The following is a 14,125-nucleotide window of genomic DNA, read 5'->3' as shown; positions in this document are numbered from 1 at the left end:
TAATGTATTATTTACACTGTTTACATAATAATCAGTTATTTAGACAAACGATTAGATAAAATAATTGAATTGCTCGTTGGCAAATGTGAGTTGGACTGTTAATTGGCAGTTAAGCAAGTAAAAGTTGTGATAAAATTAAACCAAAATAAAAGAAAATTTATATTCTGATATTGTTTTTAAATTTATTGACTTACTTGCATACACACATATGCACTTGTATCTGCGTTAATGTATCTGCGTATTTATGACAGCGCATGCTATTTTGTATGCGAGACGTGAAAGACATTTTGGCATGTAAACGAAGAGGCAGTGAAATTTTATTGAACTTCAGAAATTTCACTTCTTTCATTTACAAGTCGAAAATTGACTTTCTTAATTTAAACAAACAAAGGCACAACCCAGCAAGAAAAAAAAAAATAAAGAAATTAATTGAAATTGGCAAATGTTCAGTTTACTTACGTGGTCATTCATTTCGACACAAATTAGGATACCATATGTCGAAAATGCATATAAAATTTTCTTAATAATTTGCTTAATTTATTATAAATTATCTTAATTTAAATACGTTCAATTTCTCTTTACAGCACCATGAAATTCGTCATATTACTGTGTGTACTTAGCGCGCTGCTGCTGCAAATCGAAGCCTCACCCGTCAATCATCTGGAACGTCAGTCCCGTGCAGTCTCACGTCAACAAGCCAGTGGAGTTAATGATGTCGCACCCGCTGCATCTTCTACCGATGATGATGATGACGACGATGAAGATGATGATGATGATGAGCCAGATCTAGGTGATCTTGTGGATGATGATGATGGTAAATAAAATTTTCTTTCACCAAACATATTTTTTTTCGTTATTATTTCTTTAAAAAAATACTTAATTTTGTTTTATCTCTCAAGCTAAATACTTAATACTTTTTAATAGTCGTCCCTATGCACCTGGAGAAAAATTCGAGTGAATTTCAAGCACAGTACACAAACACGTATGACGTCTACAGTGCATTTTTAATGCTCAGTTCTTATTTAACTATATATTTTTGTTACTATCTATTAAACTTTTAACAGTTTCAACTTGTGACTGCCTATTGTTAGTTCTTAGCAAGTTATTTCAGTGTAGCTACTTTTCTGGATCTATTGGCACAGTTTTTACAATACAATACGCACCCTGTATACAGGATATTCGTTTAAATTTGTTTATCTTTGCAGTCCATAATATTTTTTATTTTTTTTTTCATGTCTCTTCATTCATGTATATAACAGTTGTATTTATTTCGGGGCTTTCAGATGATGATGACGAAGAGGATGATGATGATGATGAAGAAGATGATACCCCACAAGGTCAAGCTGCTCCAGCATCAGGTGCCAACGATGATGATGACGATGATGATGATGATGATTATTTGGATAGATTATTCGATGATATTTTGGGTGGTAAGTTATACTGTACTTTATGTATATAATTGCATCTAATATTTTTATGATATAGCTTAATAAATAGTGTTAGTGTGATTTATGATAATGGCAAATACTTTTGCTTATATAAAGTCCTTCTCTATTAATTCAAAATTCAACTTTAAGTTGATATAGGGAGTATTTAAACACAGTAATGATATCATAATATTATATATATAGTATACTAGCTGACCCGGCGAACGTTGTTTCCCCTTGCAATTAATTTTCCTGGCTCAGCTGAGTTATAATATTTGTTGTTATTCAACTTAACCTTTAGCATTTTAATGCGAAAATTATTTTAAATTGATTTTTTCTTTTGAACTACAAAAAGTCCACATGCATTACTTATGTTACAAATATTTTCATGTTACTTCAAATCCTTATAAGCACTACATTTTAAATGAAAAAAAATATCAATGGATATTGCAAAGCGTCGTAAGAGCGATGACTGTCTGCAATCGTATGCACTGTGTTATCTCTGCGTTGTATTCGTATATCTCGACGTTCAAATGCGTCACCAACCATAACAACTGCAACTTCTTTAATAATCGGTGCATTATATCGGTCCGCGTGCTGCCCAGATGGTACTTTGATGACGATTGTATAGTTGTCGTTTAGCAGTCTGTTTGAAACGGTAGTGAACAACTGGACCAACTGGTTGTGATTTTTTAAAAACGGTTCTAAAATACCCACAATTTCTTGCTCCTCCATCTGCTCGATATGGTTGTACTGGCAACGTGCGTTTATTTGCTGCTTCTCATCACCCATGAAGAAGATTTGCAGAAATTTGGGATCATTATTGGGCATCAGCATTAAAGAACCAATTTGGTGATACACTTGGCCCTGAATCTTAAGCGTTGATTGAAAATTGCGACCAATCTCATTCTGAACGATTTTTGTTGTTCCAAATGATGTGATTTGAAAGCACGAATTGAATTTGCGAATTTTACGAAAAAAACAATTTAGATTGAGATGTAGCTCCAGCCAATAGTGCTTTCAATGGTTCTAGCGGCGAATTCAATGGTGTCAATACAACTTTTCCAGATGCGCAGCAGAAACCGGCCGATTCACCTTTGTATTTGAGTGCATGACAGTGTTGGCACTGTTTGTTCATAGCACCGATTACAATTCGTGAATGTGACGAATAGTCGATATTCGACTCATATTCATATAGTTTTTTTTTTTTACATTATTTATACCTTTATATATACGTTATTGTACGTTATTTTATAATTTTTCTTTTTTGTGTGTGTTCAAGTGAATTCAAGGATGGTTTAGATTCACAATTTGGTCCACTGGATAACGTTTTTTTAATTATTATACAGCTTTTTTGGTATCCATATACATTTATATTAGACCTCTAAAAGTTATTCATGCTTACTTTGATTTGTTTAAAAAGTTTAAACTCTAAAATGAATCGTTCAGCTATCCTGTTGAATTTTTGAATTCGCTGGAATACCAGGAATACCAACACATAACTTAAGATTAAAAATTGGCTCACCTATAATTATACTGCGGAATTTAAATGCACTTAAGCTATGCAATTTTACGATTCATTTTAGAGATTTTAAACTTTTTAAACAAATCAAAGTAAGCTTGGATAAATTTTAAATTTCTAATATAAATGTATATGGATACCAAAAAATAAAAAATTAATTAAAAAGACATTATCCAGTGGGCCAAATTGTGAATCTAAACCTTCATTGAATCCACTTGAACACACACAAAAAATTTCATCAAAATCGGTTCAGCCGTTTAGGAGAAGTTCACTGTCAACAACACGTACAGAAGAAAATTAGGTATATATAAGATATTAACAAATATTAATATTATTTCATATATTATTATAGTGTTATATTAACATATATATATAATATCAGAAAAATTTAAGGATGTGGTACTGTGCACAAATTACACACAAATTTATTTAATATTATCTACACTAGTAATATCCTTTTTATCATCATGTAATATACATATAATTTAAATCATATAACACAATATACTATTAGGGCCAACATAATTTTGAATATTTATTAATAGGCTTATTGGTCACTTAGGATTTTTGTCTACGATATAATTTTATATTATACATTACATTAATAAAAGATCTTGGTTTTTTATTTTTGTATATATTTAGTCTATATTTAAATCATTTCAATATTTTACACAATCTGATCAATAAGTCCCGGCGTTGTCGTCCAGAAGAAATAGGTTTTTAAGGAAGTTCTTTTTTAACAGCTAATCAGACTGTTCATCAGTAAAGATGCAAGATCTATTAAATAATCGAAATTCGACGGGATGGACTTAGTCTGTATCTTTCTATCTCAAGGTTTCAAGGTCGAAAAAACTCTAATTGAGGTCAATTGAAAGATATCTGTTAGCCTGTCATTGCAACCAACCAACCAAGCTTAGTAATAAGCATTTAAAATTCATATTCTGGTTCAACGCCTTCCTCCACAAATAAATTATTGGTCTTGGCTCGTAAAAACTAATTGGGATAATTTTTAACTTCCCCTTTGAAACAAAGGTTTTACTCTCTGAAAGCGTGTACTGTTTATAAATATTGGAATAAATAATAAAAGAGAATGTAGCAATATATCCCATCCACAACAATCTGTATGAGGTCTCACTCTTATCAATTTGGTGGAACAACTTTTAATAAATTGATCAATTTCGAGAGGTTCTGTCGAAGTGAATCATACAATTTGTTCAGCTGATGACAGTACACTTCAGAGTTCCTCATAGTGTTATCGTGAAAATGCGTAGTACCTTTATTATAATTGAAAGCCTGTGGCCACTGATGAAGGGCTTTCAATTATTTTTTAGCTCATACCATATCTGCGCACAGATACATATATTAATTCACCTTTTTAAATGCAGAAGCGTTTAATAATTGTTAGTATTACATTAAAGTAAGGTTTTAATATTTTATCGCTTATTTTATCTCTTATATCCCTTATAAAATTTAAATTTTTGTTACTTTCATACACCTTTGCCATTTATATTGTTATCCTTTGGCATTAAGGACAAGCAAACTATCAACTGCATTTTATGTACTACACTTTGCTTATACATACTTTTCTAGTTTTTCCTTATATTCTTATATTTCTGATTATGTTTTTCTTATTAAATTTACTTTACTATATTATTATTTTCAGATGATGACGAAGATGATGAAGATGACGATGTAGTTCCAGCCGCTAGCGTACAAAATACTGTAGCTGCTGCACCAGCCGCACCAATTGCTTCCCTAGAGGATATTGCGCCCGTTGGACAGTCTGCCGTAAGCTCTGGTATTAACGATGGTTTAGATGTGCCTGCGGAAAATGGTAACTCAGCTGACGCCTCAATTGCTGGCAATGCTGCCGATGACATCGCCTCAACGAGTAACAACAACGAAGGTGAAATAAATGTTTTTTATGATGAAGAAGCAAGTAATAATCTAGTAGATAGTAGCAGTAGTAGTAGTAGTAATAGTAATAAAGTTAGTAGTAGTAGTAGTAGTAATGTCAGTAGAATTAGTAATCTTAGTAGTAGCAATACACCACACATTAGAAACAGTCAACAAACATTATCAACATCGTCAGAACAAATCAAACAAACCAACACGTTTAAAAAACCAACAACAGTCACAACTACAACAACAACAAACACAAGTAGTGGTAGTGGTCAGAATGTTTTGATTAGTCCCAATCATCTAAGCCGGCCAGCATCAGCTGCTAATGTCCTATTAAGACCAAATAATGGACCAAAGGCTCAGGCAGCTGATGCTGCTGCTGATGATGAAGACGACGATTATGATGTCGGTGTATTTGATGATGATGATGATGAAGAAGATGATGATGATGATATTGATGATGGAGTTGATGATATTACAGGTGCCATAACAGGTGATGATGACGAAGAGGAAGCGGATGACGATGATGATGATGATGAAGATGATATAATTGGTGATGATGTCATTGAAGCAAGACGTGAAGCACGTGAGTCCAAAAATACAACAACTAAGAAACAAACAGCAACAGCTAAAAAAACTAAAAAATCAACAAGTGCTTTGAAGAGTAAAAAGGCTCTCAAACAATAAGTTTTCAATGCTTTAAAACTGATATGAATAAAACTAAAGATAATTAAAAGGACTTGATAGCGTAAATAAGCTTTTAGCAATTCAAAATGGACAATGTACAAGTAAATGACTTACGTTTAATTTATTTATTTATTTATTTTTAATTTTTAATTTTTGATTGACCTATGACTTTAATTTATTAAATAATTTATTTTATATTTTAATTTTGAGTGTAACTTTAAATTTAAATTAAATTTAAAACGAAACAAACAAATTATGTTGAGAGTTTGGTACTAGTCAAACTATCTGTTAGCGCAGTTAAAGCGAAATACAATATCTTTCAGTTGCACAATTTAGTAAATTTAGTGAATTTAATAAATTTTGTATAGAAACAAAACGGACCGACCTGCAATTGTTAAAATCTTGCACAAATTTGCACAATATTCATATATATATATATATATATAAAAAAACTAAAAATCTTAAAAGCTAAAATTCTGAACATTTTGAAAACTTTAAAAATTTTTAAAAAATTCTATAAATTCTAAAAATTCTAAAAATACTGAAAACTCTATAAAATTCTAAAAATCTACAAAACAAAATTTAATTGTAAAATTTTGAAAACAAAAAGCACAATTTGTTGAAACTGCATTTGCAAATTGGCAAACTAAGAGCGCAGCATCCTTACATAAATTTATCTTATGAATATGCGGCGCTAGTTAGTTTGCCGCTTGCAGGATGCTGCTGAGATGTAAACGGCAATTAGTTTCTAGTTTAATTTATTTATTTATTTATTAAATTTAATTTATTTATTTATTTATTTATATATTTATTTAAAGAACATCCTTAATTTCACAAGAACAAAGCAATACATTATTGTAGTTAAACGTAGCATGTAATACTCTATCTAGTTTGGCTTTTCATTCTGAATCTGCTGTACTTTCTGTAACTACTTTCTCTCAGCACTACTTTCTTAATTTCTAAATTTCTGAATATCTAAAAATCTTAATTTTCTTTTTGCACAAAACATTTTTCCACATAATTCACTCTTAAATTGCGTAAATAATATTTATATTGTAAAAAGTAAATAAAATAATGTTGGGTGTTGGATGCCATAGAAACGCTTGAAAAATGGTATCCTCTTGAAATTATAACAACATTTGGCCAAGAAATTAAATTCAATTTGAGATTTAATAAAAAACAAAAATAAAATAAAATAAAAAAAAATTCCGTAAATTCGAAAATTGTTTAAATGCCCGCCGGTCTAGTATGCGTTTAAGTAGAAAGAAAGAATATTTAAAAAATTTTTTTCTTTTCTGTTTAACTTAAAAAAAAAATTAAAATTCTTAAAATCAATTATATAATTTGGAAAAAAAGTCCTACTTGAATGGAGTAACTCACAGATACAGACAAACACACACATACAAATAATGTTAAAATTCATTTTAAGCACTTTTCTGTTATTGTTTCCCTTTTGTTTTTGTTTTTGCTTTTTTTGTTGTTTTTTCGATAAATAATTTAATTTAAAATTTATTTGTAAACAAAAAATTTTTTAAATTAAAAAGTAAAAATTTGTTAAAAATAGAAAAATAAATTAAATTGTGTTTTATTTGCAAACAATATTTAAATAATTGGTTTTCAATTTTGGTACTTGGCAAAAAAGTTGGCGTTTGTGTATCTTCAATCAATGCATTTTTATTGAAATATAGAATTCATCTATTTTATATTTTTTTCAAGCGTTTGTTTTATATAATATGTATGTAAATATGATATATGTAAAATCTGAAATTTTTCCAATCTTTGTTGTCTTTAATATATTGTGTATTTGTAAAAATATATACTCTAGTAGTTTCTCCTTAGATTCATTAAACATTTTTGTCTTACCTGTTTGTCTACTAAGCACATTAAATTAGATATATTAATTGCACTTTATATAAGATACTTTAAATTAGACTGTAAGTATATATTTTTAGATTTTAAAATATAGTTCAAGCAGTGATTCGATGTCTCAAGCCTGCCTATTTGATTTTAGTAATGAACTTTAGTAAGGACACCTATTCTTTTTACTACACTATAAATTAATATATGTCAGTTTTTAGTAAATATCAGGCTTTAAAGTTCCAAATATTTATTGTGTCATTATAGATTTGTTTTCAAGATATCAAACTTTAGAGTAAAATAAATTTACATCAAAACTAGTGCGTCAAATATTATTTGAACTATTAGACGATTCAAAGAATATAATATTAGAATGTGTGTATTTTGCCATTTGTCAATATAGATTAGTTTTCGAGATGTTATCCTTAAAAGTTGAAAATGTTCACATGAAAACTAAAGCGTCAATATTGGTTAGTTTGACGAATTGATAGTTAGGATTGTTATTATCCTTTAGAGTTGAAAATGTTCACATAAAAACTGTTCTGTCAATATAGTTGAAAATATTCATATGAAATCTATTGTGTCAACATAAGTTAGTCTTCGAGATAATATCCCTTAAAGTTGAAAATATTCACATAAAAACTGTTATGTCAATATAGTTTAGTTTTCAAGATATTATCCTCCATAAATTACTACAACTATGTCCCATGACGTCCTGGAAAACATACAAGTATGAAAAAGAACAAATAACTTGGGTTTATGATATGTTGGGTATATGAGTTTGAGTTTATCTGTATATCTTAAAGATAAATTAGTGTATAAATCAACCCATCTGGACCATGTAATCTACAGACAGTACACTACAAAACCTTCACCAAATCAAATTTTTTTGTAGTATATACCTAAAATATATATTGGGTGTTTTTTTAGCTGCATGTGAACTTAAAATGTTAATACAAGACGGAAATATTATTAGAATGAAATTTTTTTTATTATAATCTGGTAGATATAGGAATAGGAATAAACGATGTACCAGCTCTCAGCGGAGCGGAGCACTGCGGCCATTGTTGATCTTTCGTGCTGCAGCAGACCCTAATCGAACAGTGAACTCCTCTTGGCCCAGATCAAGGCTGGGCTATCACAGAGAATGTGACTGGAAGTCTGGTCTGCTTCAAATCTGGTAGATAATTTCTAAGCATTTATTTTATCAATATGATTTCCGGCATATGTTCGTCACTGCTACGAGTTACATGGTCTACTCACTTTGTTCAATTTTTGACTATGTGTATAATACATAGTGTATACTCACACAATCTTTTCTAGTACATACTTTGACACAATCTTGGCTTTGGCACTTATATATGGATCTAATCGAGTATCAATAACATTTTTACCAAAAGTAACAAATACACGTATTTATGTACTCCGATTTATTGAAGTTGAAAATATCTATGTCAAAGATTTTTTGCTTTTTTTATTGGAGAAATTACATACTTATCAAGTTCAAAACATTTCCATCAAAATTTTTCTAATAATTTCTCGAGATATTTGCCTGAACGCAACAATTGTTTCAGTTCGCCTACATAAAGGCAACTTTACTAAACTTTACCTAAAAACGTCATTAACCCTTTTTTTCTATTATAATTTGAAAAACGTGTCATAAGCGAAACAATTTCCAATTAAGAGCAGAATTGAGCTCATTCAATGCTAATGATTTGCAAGGAGGAAGCCGGCTGCCACTTGGTCGAAACTGAAAGTAAACCAAAATTTTTAAATTGCCAAAAGCAAAATATCACAAAATGACTTTCAAAGTTTTGCAGAAAATAAAAATTAAACAAAAAAAAAACCAAAAAAATTTTATGAATAAAAATAGAAAAAAAAACAAAAAAATGAAAAACAGAAATTGTTCTGTTTATTTTTGTTTCTGTTTTTGTATGCAGCTGGATTGTTTTTAGTAAATGTACTGAGCTCTGCTCAGAAGTTTGTTAGGAAATTGTTTAGCATTTAATAAAAGTTAAATAGCAGCGGCAACAGTGGCAGTAACAGCAGCGGCAACAGTGGCACTAACAGTAGCGGCAGAAGAAGAAGAAGCAGTGAAACGACAGCCACAGTAGATGAAATGCGAATTAGAAATTTTATTGAAATTGTTTTGTAGAAAGTTTACAAGTTTACAATATGCGTCAAGTAATTCACAAAAATTTCATTGTTGCGAAAAATGTTCAAAATGTTCAAAATGTTCAAAATGTGCTGTGATTGAAATCTGGACAAGTTAAATTGGTTGACATTTTATACAGAAATCATTTGTTAAAAATAATTTTTACTTGTAGTCTTTAGTTATTTTATTTATTAATTTTGTTTCAAAACAATTAAGCAAATTTTGCCAGTTCTTGTGTAAAATTTTAAATGACTTCATTAGAATATCAAAAACAGTATTTTCTAGGGAAGTCCGACTTAATACAGTAGAGTCTCGCATATTAGAATCACTTGGTTTTTCGGGTAGTTCGAATTTGAGAAAAGTTCTAATTTGCGGATTTTTTTATTTCTATAAAAAAATTATCAAAAAATTAAAACTCTAACAAAAACATAAAAGTCAAGTACGGCTTTGTTTAGATGTGCTGAGTCTGAGCTTCACATTTGGCTGGACTCGCGTTCGATTCCTGGTACTTGCAGTCTCAAAAAAACTTATTTACGAATAAATAAACACAGGAATTATTTCCAAGACCACTAATGATTGGTATTTCGCAATACTCAAAACAGCTGTATGGTCAGCCAAAAATTTAATTAATTAAAATAATATAAATTGAATTTTTGTTGTTCTCGTTCACTACTGTTCGAAAAAAGCTCTTTATTAAAACTCTATACAAAAACTTTATTTTGCAGTTGAAATCAATCCTTATTAAGTATTATTGTTTAAAATATTCAATAATTTTTGTTTGATTTTTAAGATTAAGTCTAATTTTTACAATGTTATCGTTACGATCAATTAAAAGATTGGTCATATGATAAGTGGAATCATATGATGAGTCATTCTTTTTGCACCAATTTGTTAAGATAATAACGCTTTCAATAGCTTTAGAACGTTATCTTGAATATTATTTGAAGTATTATTATCGCTATTGAACACTTATTCAGATCCGTCTTGAACTTGCGTTTCTGAATGCGTTTCGTAAAAGTGAGCATTTTGGGAATTTCCCCCTTTTTTTAACACCCTTAAAAAAAAATTAAAAATTAAAAAAAAAAAATAGAACAAAAATTCTAATTTTAGAGCTTTTAGTGCATATAATGTATGGAAATTTGTTTGGTCTAATTTTTGCAAAATTCAAATTTGTAAGAGTTCCAATTTGTGAGCCTCTACTGTAACAACAAAGTGTAGATGATTTTTTTTAAGTTAATCTGAACTAATCTATCTCTCTCCCTCTCTCTTTTTTGCTAATTTAATCAAAAATTTAATTTAGAACAGAGATAACCAGATTTGATCCCTTTATGTTGGAGTGGTGGTCTTATAAACTAAAACCGACTTGAGCACATATGATGGTCCATTGAGGTATTATAAATAACACGTTGATTCATACGCCACACCAAGTGGTTTAGCAAAATACGTATAAGAACAAAAGCAATCGGTTTTTTTTAAACAACCGCGACAAAAAATAGGCACGACTACCCTACTTATACCATATAAAAAAGTAAAAGTCTATAAACTAGGTCGTGTATCCAATTTTGTTGAACGACAACTCACTTATGTCGATGAGATAAGTGGTTCCAAAGAAATTAAATCGTTTGCTCGGTGTAGATTGGTACAAAAACGGAAGATATCATGTCCTCCTCTACAGAGCATAATAAACGACAATAGTCATGATGCAGTAAACCAGGTTTCATTACTTGTCTCTCTAACACGCAGTGACTTGTCAGCAATGATATCGTAATAGTGAGTAAGTTTAATTTTATTATTTAGTTAGTTACGGGAGCTTTTTGTAGTTTTAAAAATGGTAATTCTTAATCTTTATTTTTTGAGTTAGTAGCTTTGAGTTATATCACAGATCGATGTATAAATTCAGTATGCTTATAGCAGCTGTTTTTGATAATTAACTTCTGACTGGTCTATGATCGCATAAAGTTAGGGCTGCGATTCAGGTTGAAGTTACGTTCATGTATACCAAATTCTAATTTAGCTCTAATAAAAGTTATTTACACACCAAATCTGAAAAAGAGTAAAGTAGTCAACACATAAACAGAGTCAATTTGAAACCACTCCTCTTTCCCATTAAAGTAAAAGCAAACTAAATCGATAGATTCATTAACTTACCTGTGACCGAAACGATAATATTTCTGGCAAATTGGTAAATAGTTGAACTAAATATGGTCACTGAGGTTTTACATGGAACATAGGTACCCCCACTTTCGCAGAGCCACAACAGACACCAATGTCATTAAAAAATACATGAAGTCTAATTGTTGATCTTTACTGATAAGGTAATATTCAATAGGTTCTCTTTTATTATTTTAAATGGTGTCTGATACTGTTTTAATCTGTTATGTGTTGAATATCTCAAGAACAAGATACTGATCCTGATTATAATTAAAATAAAAATAATAGAAACAATTATTTCTATAATTATAAAAATATAAAAATAATTCTATATTTTCTCACAGATTTTAAACTATTGAGTCTAAAATTATAATAAAAAATTATAATTTGAGAGCTTAAAAATAAAAAAATATTTAGGTAAACTATTTAATTATTTTTACTACTAAGATATATTTTTAAAGCATATTATTATTCCCTTAAATTATATACAAATACATTAATTATATTAAAATCAGTGGCGGCGTCAAACTCCTTTGCACTTAAAGAGGCCTCGCGGAAACATTTTCAAAATTTATCAAAACGTTAATTAAAGTTTAATTTTTAAAACTCTTTGAAGTATAACTAAAAATTATTAATAGTAAAAATAGTAATAGTAAATAGTAAAAAATAATAAATAGTAAATAGTAAAAATAGTAACATATATGATTATATGTAGGTTAGGTTATACCGGCGATCCCTATTGGATCCACTTAGGCCTAATGGCCCATTATGTTGATTATATGTAGAATTGTATATAATTCAATTAGAACATAACATTAAGTATTTACTTGTCAGCATTGTATTAATTTTAATAGATTCATGTAAAATTCTGTTAACCATTCAGGGATTCAATTTATTTCAACAATTAGCGGTATAATATACTGAAATTACAAATTACAAGACAGAAATTTATGTATAACAGATCAAAAAACGGTTTTAGGTTAGATTAGGGTTTACCGGCGATCCCAAGAGATCCACTTAGGCCTATAGCCACATTGTATTACCGTATTATTACCGTATCACATTGTATTACCGTATTATTTAAAAAAATTACACTTTTTACGCTTTTTATGTTATACCGGCGATCCCAACAGATCCACTTAGGTCTATAGGTATATTGTATTACTGTATTATTAAAATAAAAATGCTTTTCAAGCTTTTTAGGTCACACCGACGATCCCAATAGATCCACTTACGTCTACAGACACATTAAGTTACCATATTATTTAAAAAAAAACGCTTTTTACGCTTTTTAGGTTATACCAGCGATCCTACTGAAGCCTATAGGCACATTGTGTTACCGCATAATTAAAAAAACCGCTTTTTTCTGGAACTAGAAAGATAACACCGAGTTACCTGTCTCTTATAACCTTTAATTTTATTTTTTTTTATTTTTATTTTATTTTTATTTTATTTACTATAATTTGGTTGACTTAAATACATTCATACACAAAGGTGCTTTGGACGCCAGCTCATGTTCCATGAAGCAAAGAAGAAGAATATATGTTTTACATATTACTACATAATATAATCCAGTTAAATTAACGTTTCTCTCTAACACTGAGCAATGAAAGTGGCCTTGCAGAAATCATGGTTACTCTAACGCCGCCACTGTATGAAAAAGGTCCTTTCTAGTTAAATAAATTTTGTTTTAGTTCTAATTTAATTTACTTCATAGTACATTTCGTTAAATTTAGTATTTTGTAGAAGTTTATTGCACTCCTAAAAATTCACACGCCTTCTTTTCTAAAAACATTTTTCATTTTTTAACAAAATTAACATCTGCTAACTTTCACTTAACCTAGCACTTAACCTAGCACTTAACATGCAATAACGACATTAACAAAAATACATTTGAAATGCTTTAAAGTTAAAATAACGCAACATAAGATAACAACGCATTGCTTCAATGTCATCGCTTTAATCATTAAATTTAACATAAAAACAATAATGAAATCAAATCAACTAACAAATTGCAAAATCCACATATTAACAAATACTTATTCTCTCAAGGATTGGAAAGCAGTGGTTATCAGGAGCAAATACTATAGCAAAAACCAAACTAAATGCTTGCAAATTGAGAGCTTCAAAAACCATGCCACACCCACTTAATATTGAAACATAATATATACTAATAACATAAAAAATATATATAACAAAAAAAAAAATTATGGTGGTTCAACTTTAATCCCTAATCGTCCCTTATTCTGCTTCCTTACGCTACTCCAAAAAATATTTACCCACTCTTTCGAGATAAAATTCTTTCATTATTTGCTTAAGTTTTCTTTAACTAATAAAGAAAAATTACTAATTATATTTTATATATATGAACTATGAAAAAAAAACACAACAAAAACTAGGTGCACTTAAAAATAACATCATTGA

At 29.4% G+C, this 14,125-nt stretch overlaps 1 protein-coding gene across 1 annotated transcript in view; it reads left to right on the top strand.

Annotated features, from left to right (window-relative positions):
- The first annotated feature begins 588 nt into the window (after positions 1 to 588).
- Positions 589 to 14,125, top strand: part of LOC119679793 (MATH and LRR domain-containing protein PFE0570w-like) — a 22,340-nt gene continuing 8,803 nt past the window's right edge. Inside the window, exons 1-4 of the mRNA XM_038092338.1 lie at positions 589 to 814; positions 1,284 to 1,430; positions 4,613 to 4,906; positions 4,940 to 5,437. Of these exons, the coding sequence (XP_037948266.1) occupies positions 589 to 814; positions 1,284 to 1,430; positions 4,613 to 4,906; positions 4,940 to 5,437 (1,165 nt within the window). The remainder of the gene's footprint in view (positions 815 to 1,283; positions 1,431 to 4,612; positions 4,907 to 4,939; positions 5,438 to 14,125) is intronic.

Source organism: Teleopsis dalmanni, chromosome 1 (genome assembly GCF_002237135.1).
Source record: "Teleopsis dalmanni isolate 2A chromosome 1, ASM223713v2, whole genome shotgun sequence".
Lineage (NCBI taxonomy): Eukaryota > Metazoa > Arthropoda > Insecta > Diptera > Diopsidae > Teleopsis > Teleopsis dalmanni.
This window is presented reverse-complemented; position numbering and strand designations above follow the sequence as displayed.